A 24,413-nucleotide genomic window follows, 5' to 3' on the forward strand; every position below is an offset into this window, starting at 1 on the left:
ACGTGAAACAATCAGCTCCACCAACCCATTCATTCACAGGATGATACCTAAGGTCGAGGAAAGATACCTTGTTGTTGCAATAACTCCAAACTATGTGAAGCAGAAGGTAATTTATTCTCTGAAGCGTTGCTAAAGCGAGGAAGAGCTACTCAAACCCCAAGTATACTCTAATTTTGAGGCCTAAGATAAGATAAATTTATTAATGTCCAACAAGAGACCGCGAAGGGGGTCTAAGGGACTACTAAAGCACAACAAAACAAACCAGTCAACACAAGAGCACCAAATGGTGTCCAAGGAAAAGCTAAGAAAAGAGCAACAAGAGGTAGAAGCAACAGCCAAACCTAGGCTAACTACTACCCACCATAGAGAAGAACCCCATAATCCAAGGGTACGACCAAGGAAGAGATGAAGTCAAGTGACATCTCTAAGAGCCACTTGAAGTGGATGGTGTTGCTTGTAACCCCAACGAGGCCTCACGAACCTAGTGTGACTAGAGGAAGGGAAACCACTGGAAGGCTTAGTACACTGGGTAGTGGGACCAACAAGAAGGTGACGCGTTGATCTATGGTTTGTCTCGAGGGACTAAACCTATAATGTGTGGTCCCAAACCCTCATAATCTCCTGAAGATAAAGAGCAAGACACCGTTGGTCAATGTACCTGAAGAAGGAAGAAAGGGACTAGCAACCCTTGAAGACAATATAACCTCCCTCTAATCTCATAATAAATGGAGCAACTAAAAATGAAGTGTCTTTGTCTCAATCTGACCGATGTCGCAAAGACAACAGATCTAGTCCTCTTTGTCAATCTGATAGTCAATCCATATACAGAACCAAAGTGAACCCACACTAATAGAGCCCACGGAGATGTAGAGCATGTATGTGCATCCAAGTAATTAACAAATAATAAATTGATAAGTTGCATTTTTGCTTTTCTCACTTTCTAACTTTTCAATATTTTATTTTGAAGATGCTTGACAACAAAGTTAGGGTAAAAATACCCCAAATTTTAAAAAAAATGCCCTCAAAATCCTATGCCAGCCTTCTAGTCCATCTAATTTTGAGCACAATTGGAGCTTGTTTAAGGCCATCCACACAAAGAAAAGGAACAAGTTAGCTCAAAAATACTTCAATGACCTTGTATGTATGCAATATATCCTTCGATTGCACAAAACACACAAGAAGTAGCAATTGGTCCACTTGATTTCGATGCTATAGATCCTTAAAGTGATTGGACACCGCAAAAGTAGCGTCCATTGTTTACAGAGGATGACATCACTAATTTGGAGAGGTAGGCTATGGAGGAGGTGGGTGGAATTGGTTTCACACTGGATGACATTGAGGAGGATGAGTTCGCAGGAGTCGTTGCCACTACTAGGAGGAGCTATATCAATGGTGGAGGACAAGCCACGCTATTGATTAGAGATATTGAGAGTAGACCCACAGTCGCACACAGTGCAGGCTATTAAGAAAATAGATAGTTTTTATCATCTTTGTTTAATATCTAATGGTTATCTATAGTAGTCTTCTATAAATATTAGAATGTTTCCAATATTTGGTTTTCTATTTCTAGAATAGAAAGTTTCTATTCTTTATGATTGTTTCTTAAGGAAACATCATTCAATCTCTTGTATAAATAGTTCTCTTGATCACTGTTAATAACAAAAAAATATTTTCCAATTACTTCGTAATATGGTATCAAAGCCAATATTCTAAAAAAATTCGAAAATTATTATAATTTATTGGTTAAAATTATTATAATTTATTGGTTGAAATTATCTACCTTCAATTTTCAAAATTATTCACATGCATATTTGCTTCCAACTCTCTCTATAATCTGACTAGGGTTTCCGTTCAAAGAGATTTGAATCCGTCGACTTCTCGTTTGGTTCGACAACCCATTTCTATCCATCCGTCTATTTATTCAGCACATTTCCGCCATTTTTTGTGGGTTTTTGTTTTTGCAGCAAGATCGTTTTATTCAAAACCCAAATTTTCAGTACCAAATCAAAAATATATATACAGATTCTTGGTGGGTTTTTTTGAGATCTCAAATGGGTTGTCGTTTGTTTTTTCAAATTTTTTGGGTCTCTACTTTTTGAGGGTTGCATGTAGTTTGCATGTGTTGTTTTACCATGCAAAGTCTCGTGTTTTGCCTCCATTGCGAATTCTGGTGGGTTTTCATTAAAAAAATTCTCAAAAAAAAAAAAGAATCTGATATATTTTCCTTTTTTCCCTTAAAAAAAATTCTTATGGATTTCTACAAATTTTCCCTTAAAAATTTATGATTCTGTAATTCGCAAAGTTGTCTAAGATTCCTCTGTTGGGTTTGTAATTTTTTCCTCAAAAATTATATGTTGGGTTATACCGTTTTTCCTATAATAAAAATCGTAGCTTCATATTGTCAGGTTTTGATTGATTTTTCACCACAAAAAATCATATTGGGTTTTGATAGATTTTCACCTCAAAAATCATGTTGAGTTTTGATTGATTTTTCACTCCAAAAATTGTGTTCGATTTTTTCAACTTTCTCCTAAAAAGCATGGCTTTTGTGGTTTGTTTTGGAGCATTATGTTCCTCCACAAAGTTTTGGAGCATTATCCAAAGTAGCATCACCAGTCTTCTCAGCAGACATCCTCTGCTCCAAATTTAGAAGGCTCCTCTCGGAAGAAAAACATTCAATGCAACTATTGCCACAAGAATGGGCACATGAAGGTTGAAGGTTGAATGTCGGAATCACTTAGCTGCCCTATCTAAGCAATCTGGTTCACAAACCCCAACGAACAGTGCGAAGCACCTTGAGCAAATAGAATCTGTCTTTTACGCTTTTTGACAGCTTCATGCTCTGGACAAATTAACCATTAAGGAAGGGTATTACGATAATAGAGAGTTTCTATTATCTCTATTTAATATCTAATGGTTATCTATTGTAATCTTTTGTAAATATTAGAATGTTTTTAATATTTAGTTTTCGATTTCTAAAATAGAATGTTTCTATTCTTTACGATTGTTTCTTAAGAAAACATCGTTCAGTCACTTGTATAAATTGATCTCTTGATCACTGTTAATAACAAACAAATATTTTCTAATTACTTCGCAATACAAGCTACTAGAACTAGACCCTCTAGTTCTACCTCTCCCCCATTTTTTACTAGAGCTGGTTAGATGAAGATGTAATTGTAATGATGTATTTACTTTTAGTTTTATAAAAACTATTTAGTATTTTGCTTCTAGTAATCAACATTTGTCATGAGAATGCAATTTTGTACCGACTCTCTGTTTAGATATATCTAGACTGCTTAATTTTGTGTTTTCAATAATTGACTCATTGGATGCATCTTAACATTGAATTTTGTAAATTAAAAAAAAATGATTTCTAATGAAATTTAAGTTGTTTTCTAACTTCTCAAGTTTTTTGCTGAGTTTCCCCAATAAAATTATTGAGGCTCTCCTGAGTTTTTGCCAAGTTTTCCTTAAAAACTAGGCGAGGATTTCCTAAAAAAATTTCAAGTCCGGGCGAGTTTTTGCTGTTGCCAAGTTTTCCAATTATGGTTCCCATAATAGCATGTGTTTCCAATACATGTCTTATTATGCATTTGCTTAACTTGAAAGATTAGTGTTAGTGTAATTAGATATTCACTAATTACACTTTACTTGAGCTTCCTTTGGATAATGCATTACGTAGTAGTTTGTCATTGAGACACCTAGGAGTTTGCATCTAAATTATGCACATGGTGCAGGAGAATTCCACTTTGCGTGGTGATAGTTGTTATCATTGTCAACCTTTAATGCACATAACACATGATCATCCTAATCATTACACATACTTCATTGCATAATAGAGGATGATCCTAATCATAATAGAGGATGATCATTATCTCTTATCACCTTTCCTATATAAGGAGGCCTATTATGCACATTTCAATCATGTCCATGTAATCCGTAGATGTTCATTATCAATAATATCATTCTTGCATCTTAATGCAATTGTCTTCCCAATCTCTTGTGGAAGATTTTTTGGTCTTTCATTTTATCCTGGGGGTATTATAGAGTCACCTAACTCTAACATGGCATCAAAGCTCTCAAAGTGTGAAGACCTCTTCTCAAGAAGTGCAATCTTGGCTTGATTTCATTGTGGGTGCAGAATTTTACAATTTGGACATCACAATTGCATCTAGGAGACTATTTCAATTAAAATTGACTATAAACATGCCTATATTCGACAAAAGTCAAAATCAAGGCAAAAAAAGTTTGCAAACCAAACCCAACAGCTTGTGTTAAATATAATTGTTACTCTGATAATCATTCTGATCTGACTTCTTTGATCTAACAGATCTAGTAAAGCATGAAGATCCTTAAGTGGATTGACCTCTTAAATACTTTAAGTTATTACCCTGATCGGCACCTTCCCTGGGAGCATTTAATAATGTTTTATTGCATAGTTATAGTTAGTGTAATTACTAACTAATTGCAAACCCTTAGATATGCTGATCTTGGGAAAATACATTTTAGTTTATATAGGGCTGACCTAGAAAGGGTCGTGTCCTTTCTACGGACATGCCTCTTCAGTGCTTTATAAGTAAGAGGTAAGAATGTGGATAAAGGACACACTCAACACAATAAGTTTGTTCCTCTAGCAATGCTGCATTATGTGATTTATAGTAGGGATAAAAACATTTTCAGAATAATACATCATACTCCAAGAACACTAAATATTCTGTCCTGAATATATATAAGGACCATCTCCAACAAGGCTATAAGCATTATATCAGTATTGTTTCATCAGAATTTGCAGAAAACTTACATGGTATCAGATCTTTGGTAGTCAAACCTTGGCTCTGCAAATTGATAATTAGATTTAAAACATATCTAGCAAACATCCTAATACCTTCAATGGCCAGTGCAATCAGACCCCAAGACAGGTTTGATGGAAAAGAACACTTCGTTGCTTGGAAATTCAGAATTATGATGGCTCTTGAAAACAATGATCTAATACAATTTGTTGATAAGGAATCCAAGCAACTTGATGTTGATCCTCATTGAACTATCTGGATTAAAGGAAACAACAAAGCCATGAAAATCATATTAGATGGAGTTAAAAATGAAATAGTACCAATGCCATGAAACATCAGACAACATTTAATATGATGAGTGCATTCTTAAATGCATACGAGGTTAACAATGCAACTCGAACCCTTGCACTAAAAAGGCAACTAAATCATATAAAGATAAGGAAGGGAGAATCTATGAATTCATACTTCTAAAGGGTGGCTAGTCTAAGAGATGAACTTGCAAGTATAGGGACCATAATTGAAGACAAAGAGCTATCACTTACATCTATAGATGGGTTACCGGATTCATGGGAAATATTCTCACAAGAAGTTTTGGAGACAAGCTTCTAGACTTCAATAGACTTCAAGGAAATTGTCTTCAAGAAGAATCTAGGCAACTCAAGAAACGAAGAAAATTGAAAACTGAAGATGAAGAACTTCATGTTCTCAACACAAATTCCTATAAAGGTAAGAAGAAGCACTTCAAGAAGAAGAGTAATCAAAGAAATGACAAACTTAAGAGAGATTTTTGCAAAGTAAAATGCTTCAAATGTGAAAAATTTGGACACTATATATCTAATTGCCCTAAGAATACAAAGCAGCAAGTAAACTGTACAAACATTACCAGAAAAGAGAAAAACTATGATCTTGAGAAACGTGTATTGTATTCAGCACTATCAAATGAAGTATCAAGCAAAGCATGGGTAATTGATATAGGATACAAAGAAGTACTAGACTCAATATCAAATGAAATTAATGACAAAGTTACCATAGGTAATAATTCCACTCATCCTGTCAAAGGAATTGGGAACTGCACCTTGAAACTGAAATCAGGTATTTCTCTCCATCTCAAAAGAGTACTCTATGTACCAGGAATCAAGAGGAATCTAATCTAAGTTACAGCACTTGAAGATGATGGACATAAGGTTGCATTCATGGACGGTAAAGTAATGACCTAATCTAAGAACTCTTCATTTAAGAAATCAAAGTTGATTGATCAAAGAAAGGGATACTTGTATGAATTAAATATAGAACTTATTCAAGCCTTAATTCATGAAGCTGCTGATATAAACGAAATGTTGTAGAGTCACCTCATGCTAAATTGTTCTAGAATTAGGTGTAAATTTGTGATAGCATCATTGTCTAACCAACCATAGATAATGGCTGAAATTGCCTTTTTTATGAGTAATTTACTCTAATTTACTGAATACAATATGGCCACCAATATAGAAGATGTCAAATAATGATTGATTTGTATTAAATCATGGCTGTACAGAATTATTGTAATCACCATTTTAGAGTTAGACTGTGAAACATCAATTTTGTAATGAGTTGAAAAGTTGTATTAGAACTTGAGTTGAAAAGAGTGTATTAGAACTTCAGAATTAAAAGAAATCTCTATCTCTCTCTCCACATCAATTTTGTAATGAGTTGAAAAGAGCATATTAGAACTTGAGAATTGAAAAAAAACTCTCTCTCTCTCTCTCTCTCTCTCTCTCTCTCTCATAGATGGATTATAATAATGAAGCCTAGCAAATTGATACAAAATCAATATTTTTATAGTTATCAAACACTAAACCAATAAGATAGTGATGTGAGATACAAACATATAAAAATAGGAAGGTAACTTCATAAAGACGAAAATGCTTCTCATTATTAATGTACAATTACCAATCTTTAATATTTAGTTATAATAAAGAATACTTCCCTCGCTTAAAATTAAAACTCCTTCAAATAAACTACATTAATTGCTTAAGGTGATTTGATGTAAGGCATGCTCATGCATTAAATACTAGGTGTCAATCCATTTTAAAACATGTGATGAGTACCTCTTTGGTAACTTTTATGTTTGTCAAGCATCGAATCTTTCATGACTAGAAAAATTGTGTAATTGTATATTGTTGATAAAAATGGAAAGTTCCCTAGGAGAACTACATGCAATGATTATTTGGATTGAATATGTAATGAACCCATGGCAGTGGACTAAGTAAATAGGTAATGTGAAGAGTTATTTTATCATCTTCTGAGCTTATATTAATAAACTGTAGCATAATTTTTCAAGTGTTAATGTTAATGAACCAAGTGTGCTAAATCACAAGCACCCTTGAATTTTGGTAGGTTAAACTTGATAATGCTTGTTTGTTAATTCTCAAAGGGTTCAAGTCACCAATGTTCACATGTGAAGTGTTTATGTAGTCTGCCCCTCAGATGCTACTGGCAGTGGTAAATAAACAATTAATCATGAAGTCAGTTGAAATGTAGACATCGCTTGCATGACGGAATAGCTGAATTTACCCTATTGTCACTTTCATTTCTCTTTACTCATATCAGAAGGGACTCAATTCTAGGTTCTTATGGGACAGCATGGAGCTGAGTCAAAATGCTCCTAAAATCTCTGCAAGATAAGAAGATGGACCAGCAAAGAGTTCGACACTTTACAGGCCTGGGGTCCATTGAGGCAGAGGTGTTGAATGCCAGCACATAATTGGATCAGTGCTCAGATAAGCAGCCCTCCACCTACAGAATGAGCTGCCAAGAAAATCCAAATGGAATGTAGCCAATGTTGTCACACTCAAGTTTCTCCAGGATTTTTTTGCTCGGGCATAAAAAGGGATATGCCCTGTGATTTTGCAGTCATTGAGGAGCAGTTCAGCAGAATGGCAGGGTGAGAGGTTCTACGGGATATTGTGTCCCCGGATTTCTGCAAGATATTCAAAAGTGCGGGAGAACCGAATACGAAGGAAGTTGTTTATCCCGGGCAGCTGAAGGAGAGAGCAGTATAAGGTAACATACCACAGAGGAGCAAGGCGAAGTGTTGGAAGCATGTGATATGAAAAGGACCCTGTAGTTCCGCTCGGTGTTTTCAAATGATAAAAAACGCCAGCAACAGAGTGCAGTGACAGTTATGTAGTTAGAGCAACTACATTTATCTTCTCCTTCATATGCATGTACTCTTTTCATTAAAAATACATTGAGGTATTTACCTTGTTTTTCAGTTTCAACTTTAAAAGTTAATTTAACAGACACATATTACACATGGATTAGCTTAAAATTTGATAAAGTATGAATGCATCATCCATGTTTGATTTGCCAACTCATTACCATTTAAGGGTCTTGATCTTCCATCTTTCCTCTTGCCCAAGGGTCATTCTGAAACAGACATTGCATCAAGGTCATTCTACCAAGTAAAGGTTATTAACTGGATTGCCTTCTTGAGTAGATTTCAACACATCCTTCCATACATTGTGAACACTAGGTTGCATTGTATATGGCAATGATACCTATGTGTGCATGCCTCAAAATACTAATTTCTGAATATGCTTGTACAGACATTGGCTGTCTTGGTAGCATTTGTCCATATTTAAAAATGGGCATGCAACGGATGTAAAGAGCTAGATTATTTGATCAAAACAAAGCAACATTCATAGTTTTGCCATCAGCTCAGCATCATATGTTATGCTGTGATGGTAATGTTCTCCATTCCGCCATCTAATAGTGGACAATAACCATCTTAAAACCATAACAATTTGTTAAGTGCAATCTAAACCAAATAAAAATGAGACCCCTAATTTCTGACAATAAGATGGCATTTCAAGCTTTATTTATCTTGAATGCCCAAGAGGAAAGCCTATCAGCCAATAAGTGATAGCAATAAACATAAGACTTTTGTGTGAATCAATGCTTTTCTCCATTTCATTAAAACATATAAAATGAAGTGAAACAAAGTGTTCATTTTGAATACCTTTTCTTTTGCCCAATTAAATGCAAAGTTGTAGATCTCACGAAACTTCTCTGCATAACAAAAAGCAGATATTGTTACCAATGCTGAATGCCTAAAGTAATCTTACATTTTGATCACTTTAAACACTCAAAATTTGCTGAATTACAAAACCACTCATTAGCATATTATACTTTCTCAACTTACAATAGAATTTTCTGAAATATATTGTAGGTATCAAGAATTGAAAGAGATTACTAAATTTTTACATACAAGAAAAATGTAAAACATTGGGGTACATACGCTCATCCTTTAGTTCAGTACGTAGGTATGGGATTCTTTCCCTCAACTTATCAATTGAGTCTACCCTGCAAAATCACAGTTTTACTTGTAATTGCTAGATGTTTAATATAGTCAATATATCCATTCAATAATGTAATTATGATGGTTAATAAGAAATTTCACTGGAGTATCATGCTGCCTTGAAACCTACCCCAATGTTTGCAGACCTAAAAAAAACTCCTGCTTTGAAAATTCACACATTGTTGCTGCTTTCATGTGCCAAGAAAGGACCAACTGAATGAAATGAAAACAGATTTCAGAAAAATATTAATAACATAAAAATTTAAGTATTCAGAAATTATGCTGAAATCAGAGAGCATAGGTAACTTCAATAACTACTGAGATCTGAATGTATCAAATACGCATGTTATTTGAATGTCTGAAAAGTTAAAGATTGGGATATGGACGGAATATTTCAGTGATATTAAAATTGGTACAATGGAAGCATTTAATAAGATTGTTCCCATTCTAGCCTGAATTTATCTGGAGATTTGTTACCCCAGAACTATTACAAGGCCCCATGTTACAGGAACATTTTGTTGACAAACTCTAGCTCAGAGAACTTCTGCCTTGTGTTACATTGACTTACTCTCGAATTAAGATAGAAAATGAAATAAAGTATTGTCAAGATATTGCCAATTTGTAAGATGACCTGTTAATGATAGTGTAGCTGCAAAAGAGTTCATACCATCAATTGATTTATGCAGACATCTACGTGCACACCATTCTTCACCGCTTGAAGTGTGACATGGCTTCATGTGTGCATTGTCTTGGCTTAATGGCTCCTTTGACTGAGGTGGCTCATTGTTATGAGCAAGGTGGACACATCAATTTTATGACAGTTATCAATGCTTAATGAAACATGAATTTCCAACTTTCCCAGGATAATAATTGTGTCATCTATTATTGTATTTTTTATTATTGCGTTCTTATATTCCAGTTTGAAAGCTTAACATGCTATCAGAGCTACTCTACTAAAGATCCTGAATCAGAATAAGAAATTTGGAGATTTCAGAAATGTGTGAATTAAGGGATTCTTTTGAGATCGTGTATAGGCAGATGTGTCGGTGTTCAATTTTTCTGTCTGCACTATAATTTGGTAATTCAGACAAAAAAAGGTATTTTTATAATTTTATCTTTGAAAATGAATCATAACTTTTATGTAGCAATTATTAATTCATGTTGTTTCACTGGGAATAGTGGATGCTTTTAGCACTAATCTGGAAATTTCTCTTCATGATAGATTGATTTTATAAATTATTATTGATCTCTCTTGGTTGCAGGATGGATCGAGATGCAACAAGATGAAAAGGAATTTCATGCAAAGTCATGCAAGCTGAAGAAATGAACAAACAAAAGGACTTTGTTTGCACTCATGAGACTTAGTTGATGGCACATAACCCTACTGAAGAGGGAGAATCTACACCAATTGCCATTACAATCAGCTCCTTCAAGAGGAAGGATGCATTCACTGGTAGACTATACAACTGCAAAAATCAGATCCAGAGGGAGCGTGAATGGCAGGTATAGAATGCCATGTCCTTTGCAAAGGATCAGCAAGCTCGTGGAGCAATGTGACTGCAAAATCCCTTTGTTGGACAAACATTGGAGTCAATTTACTGGTCTTGTGATAATCAAAACTATAATAATGTTGCCCCTGTTGAGAGGGAGTCTCAGCATTCTCATGATATTTTATGTGTTAACAAGTTCTTCTCTGTGAGAGAAGTTCGAGGTGAAATCCCTTGTTAATGAGTTCTTTCTAAGAGAAGTTCAAGGTGAAATCTCTTGATGATGAGTTCTTCTCTGCAAAGGGAGTTCGAGGTGAAATCCCTTGTTGATGAGTTCTTTGCATGAGAGATTTGAGGTGAAAACCATTTTTCCACTCTCTTGGGAGTAGCTATGATAGATCCACCCTCTAGGAGCAGCCATGGTGGACGTCAATGTGTGATTCACTGACTTCATTTTCTGTTCTTTCGATTCACCCTCTAGGAGTAACTATGGTGAATATTGTTATGATGAGATAACAATATTTATTGAGAAAAATCTGTGACGCGATTGTTATTGACATTTATTTTGGTTGCAGCTCCATTGTGTTTGTCAGGATGAGACAAACTATGACATATTTCATTATATGATGTTTCTCTTGCTAAAAGGAAGTGTTAATTATAGCGTAGCTGCAAGAGAGTTCATACCATCAATTTATTTATGCAGACGTCTATGTGCACACCATTCCTCACTACTTGACGTGTGACATGGCTTCATATGTGGATTGTCTTGGCTTTATGGCTCTTTTGTCTAAGGTGACTCAAAGTTATGAGCAATGTGGACACATCAAATTTATGTCAGTTATTGCTGCTAAATGAAACATCTATGGCTTACATATGAGCTTCACCGGTTCTTACCTTGCCAGCATCGACTCTTGGTTATCATTGAGCCTTATCACCGTCAATTCATTTTGGAGAGTCGGTTTCATATTTGTGGTATCATGTTGTTCCATAATGGCATGTGATTGGTCTTTATCGAGACTCGAAAGAGCCTTCTGTTTTTTGGTGGAGCTTCTTTGTTTTCTATTTTATTGTTTTTCATATATACAGATATCATTTTTCGATGTTCCACTGGTCATGATTTTTCATGAGAAAAGAACTTCCAATATGTATGATGTTCTGATATTTCCGTATCTGAACAAGATTATCTTCTATAATATATGCAATATTTTCTACAGCATCATTCTGTATACGATTGATGAGCATTACATTTGTGTGTGCGAGTCATTCTCTTTGCTAATTGTATCTGGAAGATCCTTAGGTAACTATGAAGAAGGCTAATTTATTTTACTGTTGAGAGTTATTAATCATAAGTATGAGAATACAGTAATCATGTTGAGCATGTAATAAACGAACTACTTTGCGGGTGTGGCTGGGTCTTTTCATCGAGGAGGGTTTTCTGAGGATAACAATTGTGACATCTATTATTGTATTTCTGATTATTGCATTCTTATATTCTGGTTTGAAAATTTAACATGACCATCTTAGTTAGCTATTTTCCATTATCTTACATAGATTATCATACTCCATTTTTGTGAAGGGTTGGCATTTTGAAAACATAAAGACCAACTCAGATAACTAAGTTTTCATGATAATTATTTACATTAATTAGTTTATGGGTTCCACTCTTGTTTGTTTAATGTATAACATTACTTTGAAGAAAATAGTGAAGAATTATTACAATAATAATTTGACATAACTAAATTTTTTTTATTTTCTTTGTAAAGTTAAAATATTTGTCTAACAATCTAGACCTAAGATTTATTAACACAGTTCCTTTAACAGTAGCAATACATCAAAATGCCAAACCTCTTGGGCTTGTCAGCATAACCATCAAGCTTGTGTGCTGTCACAAAGATAGCAGTTGATGGTCTAAAATGAATTCGTGCTGAGTAAGCTTCTAGCAACAAATAATGGAAGATAGCTCTGAAGTCACGCAAGCCACTAACAATAATATCAGATATCAGCTTTTATATAAATTGATATAATTGCAGGATGCTGCCATTTGCATACAAATCAAATGCAAGCAATCTGATGAATAGTTTCCTTCATTGAACAAAAGTAAGCCATAAATTTGCTACTGTCAGATACACAGAGGAGAAGAGAATAGTGGATGGACAGTACCAGAACATTATTTAGAATTTGTTTTCTTAGGTCTCATATTGCACTTTGTACAAGACACACTATGCTAAACATGTAGCTCATTCTCACTCTTTAGTAAATTACATGCCCATTTTGAACTACAACTATAAATTAGTTTCAGAATAGAAGACGATTATGACATAATACCATTATGTAAACAATGTAAGGATGAGAAATAAGATAGAAATTTATATAGCCTCAGATATAAGAACATACCATCACTATATCACCTGGATCGACCTGCCAAATATCAAATGAGGATGTTACAATATGTAATTCTGCAGTAGAATATAAGAGAAATAAATGCAAAACATTCAAAAGAAAACTGATACACCAAGCACAGAATAATGACAGAAATTCAAAAACATTGAACACCCAATGGTTCTAGGATGAAGTGTATATATTTATGTATGTATACAACTATGAAGTGCACGTGTATGATTATGTGTATATATAAATATGTTTGTATATAAATAATTGCATAAAAATCATTGTACGGGCATAATTATTCATTTTAGCATGACCCTAGTATATGGAATAACATATTGTAATAGTCCCTCCCCGAGTTACATATCAGGAAAAGGAACAATGTCAAATTTTTTTCACTTTTACTAAATACAACCAATTACTTTACCAACCATCACTCAAATAAATCTCTATATTTTCCTTGGATAGTATATTCTAAAATACATCACAAATTGTGTTGTGCTCAAAACAGAAAAGAAAATTGGAGAACACCTTCTGGTGTAGTGGTACAACAAAGGTTCAAATCCCCGCCTAGCCCAAATACAAGTGTTAATGCTGGTTTCGGGCCCATCTTGGTGGTTGCGCAGGTGGTTGTTGGTGGGTATAACATTGGGGACCATGCTAGAGATTGTATGTGGCAGGAAGGAGAGCTTCCCTTTAGTGATTAAAAAGAGGTGTGAATGCTCAGTTCATTCTTGGGGATGAGATCCCCCATTGTGATCCCACTGGTTCAAAGCTCTAGTCAAAGGTGGTTATCACCGATTTAAAGAAAACTAGATGAGAAAATTAATAATTTAATAATAGCTGTACATCTTATATTTACTGAAGTACTTAGTAGGACCAAATATCCATACAGTGTGCATCCCAATAGATTGGATCATGTCATAATCCTAGTTGGCTTCCATTTGCCTCACGTTGTAATCACAAGTAGTTGTTTCGAGAATCTGTAATAAAGGAGCTTACCATGAACATCTCTTCCCTTTATGGGCAAAGGAGCAGATGCTTCCTGTGATCTCAAAATTTCCTAGCATTGAGCATGGGCTATCATGGATCAATTTTGCTAATATTAGTTCCAACAGTTTTCCAATCTGTTAGACGATGAGAAAACCCAGCCCACACTCTAAGGCTAGGAAAGAGCGATCCTTGAAGCTGAAAATTCCCCAATGCCAAAGAAACAAACCAAGTGTCAACTCCTTGCCAAAAAGGAAATTCTCTAAAGCTCTTATGCAGTTTACAGGATCCATATCAATCTTTACTTAGGGAAAACCATAAAGATTTTAAATTAGTATGCTGAAGTTTCTGGAAAAGATTGTGTAAGAGTTTTTGCATCAATGTTTCACTCTATGCTCCATCATCAAGATAAGAAGAGAGTTGAAGAGAGCTTATGTCAAAATTTTCAAGTCACACCTACTATTGCCATATTTTAAAGATTTTAAAGTCACAACTACTATTACCATATTTTAGTCAGAGAGATTCTATTGCCATATTTTAGTCAGAGAGATTTTGTCTACCCAGCAAGGTGCTTGTTACCCAAAACTCAATCTCCATTTTTGCAAAAATAAAGTAACATCCAGAAGTTCCATACATTTTCAAGAAAGTTGTGTTTACTTACCTATCTCTACGTGTAACATATGCTACAATTGTCACCACAATTAAACTTGAACCCCATTTTTAAAATGCTAAGAATTTAATTTTAACAAACTTGCATCTAATTCAAAAGGAAAGCTTGTTTCTAGAATAATTATGCAGTTATCTTAACAATAATCTATGAGGGGATCCTTTATTTAAGCAGTACTACATCTATTGTCTATTTCCAACTTGATCATACTGTAGAAGTTGAAGTTGGGCTGACTTATTAAAATAATGTAACGTTTTTTTAAATGTGATCGAGTTAGTTCAGGTAATTGCCTGTATATTGCAAACTTTGTTTACATTATTGAATATACAATTACCATTACATGGTTTAAGAGAAAGTCAATGGGATTTTATAAGATTTGTGAATTTTTAATAAAAATTGAGACCTTCCTAGAATTCTCTCCAGAGTTTTTTTACAAAATCAATGGAATTTATTTTGGCAAAAAATTTAGTGACAAATTTGTGGGGTGGATTTTCTTCTGCAATTTTTGAGGGTTTTAACAACTATTTTTGTTCCAATATGCCGCATTGTAGGGTTTTTCTCTATGTTTTTGCCTCCCACACATTGAATAATCTTCATCAAGTGTCATTTTTATCCAATTTCGTTGCTTTTTTCTTCTCAAACAGAGTCTCCTATTTCGCTCTATGTACAATGAATTTCAAGAGTCTAAGTGTGCCTTCAAATGCGCATGCTCACATTTTCTTTGTGTGTAACGTCCCCATTTTTAGCAAGTTCCTGCAGTTGGCTTGGTCAATTCAACATCGCAACCCTAATGAGCTGATAATGGGATTTGAGGGTCTTAGTTTGTGGGGTTATAGGCTTTCAAGCAGCCTATGGTGTTTTGGCTCTGTTTGAGGGTCTTACTATTTAGAGTAACTCAACTATTGGTTCCCATGAGCTCAACTGAGTTAGAGAAATTGAGTGATGCTCTCAATTTTTTTTTTTGGCTTCTAGTTTGGGCTCCAAGAATGTTGGAGAGAGCATCTATTTATAGTAAGTCACCCAATCAAGTTCATTCATTATTTTTTTCATCAAGATCACTCTCGAATTGTCAGATTTTGATTCTAATGCTTCTTCAATTGTTTTTCGCAAGACGAGTGAATTATTATTATTAATCATCTAAATATGTTGAGATTGTTATTTTTGTTGTTGTACGTTGGTCACCTTAGTACCATATCTCATTGGAACTAGGTTGAAAAGTTTTAAATCGTGGGCACAAAAAACAATGGCCTTGTTTGTCAAAATATTATGTTATGGTGGAAAGAGTCATTTTTGGGAGCCAAAAGTAATTAATAAATTATATTATAATGACATTTTATTATATTTTAATGTTGTATTGAGGAATCTTCTTAAATGGAGTTCATTTGGGAAACTTGTGCCATTTAGAGATTTTAAATATGTGCCCATTTGACGAGAAAGGCATTTGATTAATTATTCGCTTTTGTTGCATGTAAAGAGTTTCTGAGTTTGATGAATTATGTGCTCTTGCTGAAGTATAAGGGTTTGTTCGTGAGAAGTTCATAGTAATTCACAACTAAGGTATTGTAAACTAGTTATCTGAGAAATGTTCTTTACCTCCATTGCTGTATAAACTGTGGTTGAGAGATACTGTGGTATTTGGAATTTGGATTTTAGCGTCTTCTCGTACTGTTATTTTTGTTGTTGAGAAACAGTTGTGTGCTAGTTAATTTAGAGTTGGTTGAGTGCCCATTTATATCTGTTGTTGGGTGTTACTTTCTATTTGCACTTTGGGAGCAGCGTTTTCCATATTTGCACTCGCATTAGTTTGTTGAAAAATTCTTTTGCTGTTGCTAGTCTTCATTTCAGAGGGTTTCAAGGAATGTCTTGCTTGTAAGTTCATGGATTGTAACTTCTAATTTTTCTAGGTATTGTTGATTTATATAATAGGGGATATTTTATCAACTGGGTTATTGGTATTTTGTGAAAATACTCAGTACCTAAGTTGATATTAAAATCTAAAATTTTCAGCTGTATATTCCCTATGTAATATCCAAATATTTGAGTTGAAATTATTATTGCAATATCTTCTATTTTGCTGCTATAGTGTTGTATCAAAAAATTGCAAAACGTCAAAAACAAAAACAAAAAATCAATTCTTCAACATAAATTGTTTGAGAGCCAGCAGGGCTCATTACATTGTGGCCCTAGGTTTTTCCTTCTTCATGCCACGTCTCCACATGATGGCCTCTAGTTTTTTAAAATTTCCACAAAACACAAGACTACCTTGTGTCCGTGTTTTTTCCAACGGACCATAAGACCTTGACCGACCTTGACTGCATGTGTTCTGGCAAATGATGGCTCATTCGTGTGCCTTGGTTCCTCCGCATGTAACGGCCAAGCTAGTGCGATGCACTTTTTAGCAAAGCTGAGTGGTTCTCTTCTCTGTTCAAACTGACGGCTTTGAGATTTTATTATTTAATCTTCAGCCATCTCTGTTCTGGCATTTTCCAATTGCAACCTAAGGTTTCAATTTTCTGCTCATTTTCCCATGGCTAGAATTTCATGGGTTTTTGGTTTCTTGAGTTGTTACTACCTAGGATTTTTAGACGACCAAGGGTGATCAACTTGGGTCTTGCACATTTTTCCCAGAGAGAATGTGGTTTTTTTCATGGGTTTTGTAAGATTTTCCCAAATAAAATCGTGATTTTGTACAAGGGTTTTGCTCGATTTTTGGGAAAATCAAGGTCTAAGGGTTTTGTGGTCATCTTGGTCATATCTAGAAGTTGTGCAGGATCAGGGGGGTCTCAACAACAAGCTCATTTTGTCGAATGGTCATTCAATTCACGACCAGAAGGAGGCAGCCTTCTATGCATTTCTGACGATAAGACCTCGGATCATAACTTTTGAAGGGTAGTTTTGGTATGATGACCATTAAGAAAGGTTATTAAAATAATGTTATGTTTCTTTAATGATCATCTTACTTCACTTATAGATAGTTTATATTTCCGACTTCTGTTTATGTTTGTTTCTTTTAGAAACATAATAATGAGATTGCCTATAGATTGCAAACTTCACTTTCATTATTGAATATACAATTACCAATACATAACTTACCAATTAATTACACATCATTATAGGTAGCCTTGAGATCAAAAACACTTGATGAGAAGCAAAGTCAATATTTCACAAGTTCCCACATACAGAAGTAATTTCATATGAAACTGCATCTCAATAATAACAAATTTGTGCAATAAACTTATAACTAAAGTGCAAAACAACCATGGAGAAAGCAACAGGTTTTACCTGTAGATCACTGCAAAGCAAAGTAATACCATCTGCCATAATCATATCGGTGTATTGATCTACACAGAAGTCATAAATGAATTTATATTTCCAAGCAAATTTTAGAAAAGAGTGAAGAAATCTAAAAACATATAGCATAACACGGATCACAATGCAAACTAGCAACATCTACTCTACACAAGCTGTTCCCTATGGTCTGAATTCATGCGTACAAAACATTTTTATAGAGTTACGCCCAACAAGATTCCACATAACTATGAACATTATTTATAATGAACCATCATAAAAATTTACATTTCCATTTAAGCTTGGGAGAAATAAATTATTTGTCGAGAAACGTAAAACCCAAATTTCAATTTATTATAGAAATTCACCAAACATGCATTCACAATTAATGTATTTTACAGAATCACAATATACAAACTTATTAAATTTAAATTAACCAAATTAAACAAAACATTTAATATTCATTAAATGGATACACTGGCAGCATCCATTTATCTGTTGATATTTAGAAATGGCAATGATCTAGTAAGCATAAAATAGGTTCCCTTTCCCTGTTTCATGGTTTTAGGTCATTACACATAGCCATGATCCTCTAGAATTGTATGTATTCTTGAATAAAGTGCAACTTTAGTAGTAATTAGAAATTATATTGAAATGAGAATTCACCCTTATATCGCTGATAAAGCTCTTCAAGATAACGTAAATCTGGCATGGATCTTATTTGCTGGTTATAGAACAGATCAATAGCCCCTTCAGGGATCCAATCACTTGCTTTTAATGCCTGAATAGCAATTTTTTCACTACACATAAGGAAACAAAGAACACAAATAAATTTCCTGGAGTGAAAAAACACCAGCTATAAATAGTTCATGCACCTTAGTTGCAACTACAAACCTCTGATTTAATCTTACAGAAGGGTGAAGAAGTAATATTAGGATAGAAACAAGAAACTTGGAAGTCATACAAAATATGATTAAAAAGATTCAGATTAATTATGAAAAGCCAGAAAACTATTAACCAGCAACACTACAGTAATATATATCTATCCTCTGTAAAGCTTTTGCTTAGTTGCTAAATGAAAGGGGATTCAAATGAGAAAATTCTCTACAAAACCTTGATCCAGTAATCGCCATGAATTGCTGGACTTTGTCACGGTGTCCTCTACCCAGCTTATGCTGTCAAGGAAACCCACACGTGTGAGAAAAGCTAATGCTAAAAGCAAAAAAGCTTTGGAATAGAAAAATAAAACAGGTATGTATAAAATGAATTAATACATAACATTGAATGAAGCCACAATGGACAAAACATGTCATATTCAAGGCTCAGATAAGGGTAGAGACTTATCATATAGACCAAGGACACATTTGCATTACAGATAATACTTCTTGTGCACGGTAGTGATGTATTTATTGTACAAAAGATTTCAACCTTGACAAAACCAGGATTTATTGAGTATGCCATTTTACATTCAATCAGATCTCAAATTGACCTCCCTAGTATCTAAAAACTCTCCAATGCTGTCTAAAAACTAATTTGTAATGCCATTAATTTTTCATGGCAATTATTTTTCTAGAAAACCCTAACATACAACTACATTTAACTTAAATGTGTTTAAATAATGTCTACCATGTGACCACATTTATGTGCATTTTTGCATTAAAAATATTTTCTCAAATTGTGATAGGATTGTGAGAGAGTAAAGTTGTAAGCAAAATCAAAGATGTTCCTTAGGATTAATTAGACCCCTCAAAGGATTAATCTAGGCCATTTGGTTCATCCAAGGGATACCTACAATCTTGGATATCTCATCAATCCTCAAGGACCAAGATGCATATGGGTAAGCTAACTTAGACCGGTATCTCATTTGGTAGGTTGCATTTGCATTAATAATTGTAGTTGTACTTTACTTCTTTGGTGGAAACGTGTACTCTCCTTTGTCCCACATTGGTAGTCCATTCACATCTCAGTGTGGTTTATCCTATATATACCCAAATCTTGATCCCGTGTGAGCAATCAATATATACCTAAATCTTTCTCACATGTGAGCAATCAATATCTCTCTTCTATATGTGCATGTTACATCCTTTTGAAAAATAGCTTTAACCTGCCATACCAGTCTCCTTTGTTATCCAAGACTAGCTTGAATGCTTAATTGATCTTGAGCACCTACCTACAAAACCAAATCTTACATCTTTAGAGCTTCGACATCTTACTCTCCTTTGTCCCACATTGGTAATCCATTCACATCTCAGGGTGGTTTCTCCTATATATACCCAAATCTTGCTCCCATGTGAGCAATCAATATATACCCAAATGTTGCTCACATGTCAGCAATCAATATCTCTCTTCTATATTTGCACATTACATCCTTATGAAAAATAGCATTAATCTGCCGTATCAGTCTCCTGTGTTATCCAAGACTAGCTTGTAGACTTAATTGATCTTAAGCACCTACCAGCAAAACCAAATCTTACATTTTTTGAGCTTTAAAATCTAATCCTGGAATTATTGGTTGTATTGGCAATGTGTATAGTTTGAATGAAATAGTCTTCAAATGTGCTGCTGGCCTGGGTTTTCCTTCTAAAAGACTGCTGAAGCCCAAGCACTAAAAATTGACCTTGCAACTTACTTTCTAAAGAATACAACAAATCACCATAAAGGGCAATTCTCAGCTTCTTTGACGCAATTCTCTCATCACATAAATATCCACTTGCAATACAGCCAAGTTTGTAGACTGGATTGGGTGAACATTTCTTCTATTGGCTACCAGTACATTCAAAGAGCCAGAAATGACATTGCTGATTCTAATGCCAATAGTGGTGCTAATCTTCCCACTGGCATTCTCTAAATATGGCAAAATCATGAAAAGCTGTAGTGTTTCTCTCGTTCTGATCTCCTCTCTCATCTCCTTGTAGATTTTGTGCAGTAATAATAAAATCCCTTGTTTTCAAAAAAGGAAAAAAAAAGTTTTTCATATTTTATGTTGATCAATTGTACCACCCTGCTAGATAATTAGCATTTTATGTAAACTAATTTCATACTTTTTTCCTTCATAGACAACGGCATTTGAAACAATGAAAGAAATTATCTTAATGTCCATAAATGACCAGCAGTAGGTTAATGGGGCTACAAAAGTTTATCAATTTTAATTGAGAAATATTACAGTAATGGAGCTCTAGAATACAAGAAAGTATAACTAAATACAAGGCATTAAAGGAACATAAACATAAAGCTAGCTGCATGTATTCCTATTAAGGGAAATAAATTAGAGAATTCACTTCAAGATATCATTAAGCCAGAAGTTACAATTCAAAGCTTTGGCTGGAAGTATGTTTGTTGTTTTAACTAAGTGTTTCCTTTTAAGTGGTAAAGCGTTTCCTTTTAAGTGGTAATGGGTATTACTATTATACATGCTGTCTCTAACAATTATAGCATCTAAAGAAATAAAATTGTGATTCCCGCCATATGGAATTAGACTGCCTATAGATTAGCAGCCATGAATCTTCAATAAGATTAACCTTTTGGCATTTATAAAAGAGGAAGTCTTCAGGAAAACCCAAGATGACCTTGTGACAAAACATGAAATGTGCGCTATCATCTGACAATATATAGGGTAGAAAACTATTTAGCTGTTCTTCCATTTTCCTTCTAATGCTAATGACTTGAGTTCCAAGAATCATTAGTTTCCAATGTTTTCATTAATATACATGTCCCAGAATCCTTGGTATACCATAAACTGTGGCTAATTTTTATTGGCCATGAGCAAAACAAACCGGCCAGAGTACTTTGAAAAAATTAAAAAGTGACTAGCTATGAAACAAATGCAAGCTTAGGGAGCAGACAATAGGTATCCAGCTTTTATACCAAGTAACATACACGTAGAATGCTATCAATTCTACATAACTGTAATGTGCCCTTTCTGAAAAAAGGATTGAATAAGAAATAACAATAACAGAATTCTAATAAAAATAAATTTAAAACATATATAAAATATAATTACGAATTAATTAAGTTCAACAAAAAGTTAGGAGGCATGCAATGAAGAGTTGGGACTCCCTCAAGATAAGATATAAAAGGGGGGACAGTTCATTAGAAAACAGATATGGAAGAAACACGAAAAAGGGGAGCATAGGAGTTAAAGAAGAAAGGAAAGAAATAATAAGATAATATAAGATAAATTTATTAATGTCCAGCAAGAGATCATGAGGGTCTAAGGAACTGAAAGCGTACAACAATACAACAGCCAACAGTGGGAACACCAAGTGTCGTCCATGAAAAGAACAAGCAAGAAGCAAAAGAAGCGAAAACAAAGAAGGAAAGACTAAATACTCCTCATAAACGAGTAGTCCAAAATAGAAGGATAAGGCCCAGGGCGAGAGTTAGCCCCAAAGTGTCTAAGGGAGCCACTGGAGGCAAGTAGATGCTGCTGAGTGAGGGCCCTACGAGGCTTCACAGATCTGGCATGCTCAAAGGAAGGGCCAAGCGACCACTTTGTCCCCCAGGCAAGGGACACAGACATGAAGAAAGAGGTGATGAGCTCGTCAAAGGTATATCTTGTCAAAAACTGGAGCTGCAAACTGTGATCACGAAGTCGTGTGGCCTCCTGGAAGCAAAGAGCAAGGCACCACTAATCAATGTATCTGAAGAAAGAAGAAATAGGCGTGCACTCTCTAAACAAGCAGTAGAACCTCCCCCTAATCTCATAGTATATAGGGCAACAGAAAACAACATGGGTCTATGATTTTGCCTTCCCAAGGGGAGCAAAGGTGGCAAGTCATTTCTTCTTCGTCAATCTAGTAATCAGTTTAGATATATAACCGATGGGAGCCCACTCTAAAGGATCCCAAAGAAATGCAGACAGCATTAGTCTAGCAGTGAGTGAGGTGTAGGGGTGCATTAGTCCATGTAGTGCTTAGCATAACTCACCATCCTTGGGCAGAGTCACCACGAAGGGTTACTTCATGTCATGACAATGTATTACCTGTAGATGTTGACTCTTACGTGCTAATTCAACTCCTACTAGGAGGGAAGGAGGTGAGTGGAGGCATCGATAGAGTACTGAAGGGGGGGGAGGCAATAATCGAAATCCCAATGGAACCAAGGAACAAAAGCCTAGACAAACCAGCAACAAGCCCTGCTAGTGGGATCGGCGCTTAGCACCAGTTGTAAGCTAGGTAAGAATATATGTGACAACCCTCTATAGAGTCTACAAAACTTCAAAGCCAATGGAGGAACCAAACCAAATTTGAGATGGTCCTAAGCCTGAAAGGACGAGCCCCAAACTTGGTGAAAATGATACTGTGTGGGGTGGACCAATGACATCTGATAATGTGTCAAAAGAGGAGGATTTAGTCTCTCTAGACCGAAGCCCAATCAGAATCCAGGAGAGAGAGTCACCACACAATAGAGCCATTTAGGAGCATCAATTAGACCAAATAGTCCAGGAAAGACATCTTGATCACAGTATCCTGGAAGTGATGTCTAAAGCACTATCTCTCAAGCATAGCTAGGGAGTAAAGCTCCCTATTAACCCTAGGCTACATGCCAGGTCTCATATTGAAGCAGGGTCCAGAGTACTTTACCCCAGGTGAGTGTAGAAAGATGTGATCTCAACCTCCTCGCCCTAGAGGTAGAAATGGAGACATGAGGTCTTCAAGCAGTTGGACACCATTACCTAAGTCTTGTCCAGATTCACAACTACCAAGAGTCATAGATGGAGGCCAACCAATCAAGAAGAAGTCATTAGAATCCCTCCACGAATGAGGTCAACAACACATCACTCACAAACAATAAAATAGATATCAAAGCTTGGTGTAAATAACAGCTATCATCACGAAGTGAGACATCACCAAGAAAAGTCTAGAGCTCGTCAATATATATCCCAAAAAGTGTAGGGTAAAGAGGGTAACCCCACTTCACTCTAATAGCGTTTTGGATAGGATCAGAAAAACCATAGGGGTCCTAAACCTGCCCACAACAATCATATAATCTCATGATGACCGTCAAGAGTGTCTCTGAAATCCCAATGTCCCCAAGCCTCTAAAAGAGACTCATCTGAGGAACAAAATCAAAGGCTTTGCAAAAGTCTACAAAGCAGCAATAGACTTTCACTAAACAGTGTCAAGTCTCTTTAATGATAGTTCACAGAGTCAAAATGTGGTCCATGATTTAAAAATTAGCACAAAAGTCAACATGCCCCCTAGTCCAACACTGTCACCAATCAAGCTCTTTGGATAAGATAGTGTTCAACACAATGGCATAGAGTTTGGCAAATGTGTGCCTAGTCATGATGGTTTTGTAGTTATTAGGCTACGAGATCAACCCAGTGTTATAGATTAGATAGATAATATGTCATGACCAAGAGTCGAAAAAACTTGTGCAAACCACCCTTTTAAAGAGTGCTATGAGAAAAAAGCCCAAGATTGTTACACCAAACTTGAAGAGCTCTACTTTGAACCCTTCCTCAT

At 35.1% G+C, this 24,413-nt stretch overlaps 1 protein-coding gene across 1 annotated transcript in view; it reads right to left on the bottom strand.

Moving 5' to 3' along the window:
• Positions 1-24,413, bottom strand: part of LOC149562519 (defective in cullin neddylation protein) — a 91,285-nt gene that overhangs the window by 54,058 nt on the left and 12,814 nt on the right. The window contains exons 2-8 of the mRNA XM_089825999.1: positions 19,060-19,121; positions 18,613-18,746; positions 17,941-17,999; positions 13,011-13,034; positions 9,260-9,342; positions 9,070-9,134; positions 8,791-8,840 (exon numbers count right to left, since the gene is read on the bottom strand). Coding sequence (XP_089682125.1) covers positions 8,791-8,840; positions 9,070-9,134; positions 9,260-9,342; positions 13,011-13,034; positions 17,941-17,999; positions 18,613-18,746; positions 19,060-19,121 — 477 coding nt within the window. The remainder of the gene's footprint in view (positions 1-8,790; positions 8,841-9,069; positions 9,135-9,259; positions 9,343-13,010; positions 13,035-17,940; positions 18,000-18,612; positions 18,747-19,059; positions 19,122-24,413) is intronic.

This window comes from Cupressus sempervirens, chromosome 4 (assembly GCF_028749045.1).
Source record: "Cupressus sempervirens isolate cs-2001-9-10 chromosome 4, ASM2874904v1, whole genome shotgun sequence".
Taxonomy (NCBI): domain Eukaryota; kingdom Viridiplantae; phylum Streptophyta; class Pinopsida; order Cupressales; family Cupressaceae; genus Cupressus; species Cupressus sempervirens.